The sequence below is a fragment of the Nicotiana attenuata genome, unplaced genomic scaffold, assembly GCF_001879085.1.
Source record: "Nicotiana attenuata strain UT unplaced genomic scaffold, NIATTr2, whole genome shotgun sequence".
NCBI lineage: Eukaryota > Viridiplantae > Streptophyta > Magnoliopsida > Solanales > Solanaceae > Nicotiana > Nicotiana attenuata.
In genome coordinates this window covers 78,418-80,908 of record NW_017673793.1, presented here as the reverse complement: position 1 = coordinate 80,908, position 2,491 = coordinate 78,418, and the positions used below count along the sequence as shown (strand labels likewise).

Below are 2,491 nucleotides of genomic sequence, written 5' to 3'. Positions count from 1 at the left end.
TCACCATTAATATTATTTTAAACGAGTTATAATAAAATATAATTTGAACTATTATATTGAATTACTACAATTTATATCATGTTAATATTTGTTTAGTGGAGTTTGTTCTCTTTGTTTGAAGTAGTAAATTGCCTCTTTAGGGATGCAAGTCCCTTTGGAAGTTCTCTTTGTTGACTGTACTAAAAATTTCTCTTGATTTTGTTACATAGAACACATAAAGTAAAATCATAAGTTTTTTTTTTCAACTTTTCTCGTATTGTAAAGAATGATGTTGTTCGCTTTAACTTTCATCGGGTAGCTGATTGTTCCCACTATTTAAACACTTGCAAGACCAAATTGGATGTATTCAAAATTAGTTTACAAATAGATCGGTAAAATTTTTATTTTACAAAAATTGTTAATATAAATTACACTTGTACATTTAATGTATTATCTTGTTAAAAATTCAAATATAGTGGGAAATAATACCATTCAAGCAATTTTACAATTTGATGTTTATATTTGACATTGATGTTAAAATGAGTATTATAGCACATAGTCTTTTTGTGTTAATAATTGGAGCAACTTAAGCAAGTTATAATTTATAGTTTAATTTTTTGTAAATTATTAAAAAAAATTAATTGTAAATTGTGATCCAATATCATTCTCTATCAGTTATCAAATGGATATAATAATGAACGATTTATTTATCAAAAAAATTAATTGAGCACCGACAAACAATAATTTTAAGATTACAATGTTGGGCCCGTATACGGGCCTTTCCTTATCTAGTTATATCTAAACGCTTGCTATCGGTACCTTTTGTCGAGTGTGATCGTTGTTGATCTGTGAATAGTCTGTTTAATTATAAATCTATCCATTTTAGAAAAGAAACACATAGTTTAAATAGTAAAAGTACTAACAATCTTCTCGTTTAATCATGAATCTACGCATTAGAACAAAAAGAAAGACAAAACTAATGTACTTGAAACTTAAGAACCAACAGCAGGAGCTTAGTTTATTGCCTATATATATTCAGGCACAAAAACCTGGGACTAGTTTTGTCACGGTCTATTCACGGATTGAACAAGGTCTAATATGCAATACTAATTACCAATATGGACGACGAGGATCCATGCTGTTATCGCCTACATTTCTTCTATCTTGTTAGAATCTTCGATGAAGGCCCGAATTCAGATATGGAAAAGTTTTGCACTCTATAAATTGATGGCAATCGAAGAAATAAAACTGGACACTAGTCACTTGCATTAAACAACAGATATAATACCTACACGTTTTCTTCTTCCTCACATTTCATCATACTATTTAATAAAACATAGAAAATATAAAGAAGACAGAGGAAAAGATAACCACCCCTACATCTCTACCACCAAGCATCAAAACAGAGCACTTTTGTGACCACAAAACAGAGTAACAAAGTCTTATGCAATTTTAACCTCAATTGTCTTGGGTTTCTTAGGCTCAGGAGGAGGCAGCTTCTGGACGGTCACAGTCAACACCCCATCTTGACAAACAGCAGAAATGGCATCAGTATTCGCATTCTCAGGCAGCGTAAACTTCCTCATGAATTTGCCAACCCTTCTCTCCATTCTGATATACTTAGCCCCTTCTTTCTCTTCTTCTCTCTTCCTTTCTCCACTTATCAGCAGCACATTGTCATCCTCCACCTGCACTTTGATATCTCCGGATTTCAACCCCGGCATGTCCACAACGAAAACGTAGGAATTTGGGTACTCTTTCACGTCGGCTGGTGTAGCAGCCATTGCCTTAGCGTCACGTACGTAATTCCTTGATGGGGCATTCACAGACTTGTCGGAATCATCAGCGGCAGCGTCCATGAGGTGCTGGAGAGTGTGGAAGAGTGGTGTGTCGATACCCATTAGCCTGAAATCCATCTTCCTCTTCTTGGTTGAATTGGTTTCAATTTTGAGATACTTTTGAACGTGGGATTTAGATTTGCTGTATTTGAATTGGGTTTTCGCTTTCAATTGCAGAGAATGTTGCGGGAAGTTGGGGTGATTATATAGAGGAAGATAGAAGCTTCTGGAAGGAAATAGAAGCAAAAGGTTGGATGGTTCTAGGAGCTTTTCTTCTTCACGTCGTATATGTTCTACACTTGTCTAGAACTTGATCGATTGTTAGCAATGTAAGGTATGGACGTGTGGTCCCTAGTTTTCCTTTTGGATTTTTTACATTCCTATAAACTATATTACCCTCGCGGGCCAATTTCTCGTACTTGCTCAGTGTGCCCCCCTTTCTTCGAGTGCCCCGCCCGCATTGTTTAAAGTTTGATATAATTACATTTAGTATACCTAATTATCAATTTTATACCATAAGTTGTTTTAATTGTACATTAATTGTACATTATATCACTCCTAAATTTATGGTACCGTATATTCCTCCAAATCCCCATCCCCCCACGTTTCTCTCCCAACCCCACACCCTCACCCACGTATCACCACATACCCAGAAACCAGAAAAACCAGAAAAA

The 2,491-nt window shown here is 35.1% G+C and overlaps 1 protein-coding gene across 1 annotated transcript; it reads right to left on the bottom strand.

The window, feature by feature from the left end:
* Positions 1-1,207: 1,207 nt before the first annotated feature.
* LOC109217313 (17.3 kDa class II heat shock protein-like) lies at positions 1,208-2,019 on the bottom strand. The gene has a single exon (XM_019381555.1). It carries the CDS (start codon positions 1,893-1,895, stop codon positions 1,422-1,424), a length of 474 nt encoding a protein of 157 aa, XP_019237100.1. The 5' UTR covers positions 1,896-2,019; the 3' UTR covers positions 1,208-1,421.
* Positions 2,020-2,491: the final 472 nt, after the last annotated feature.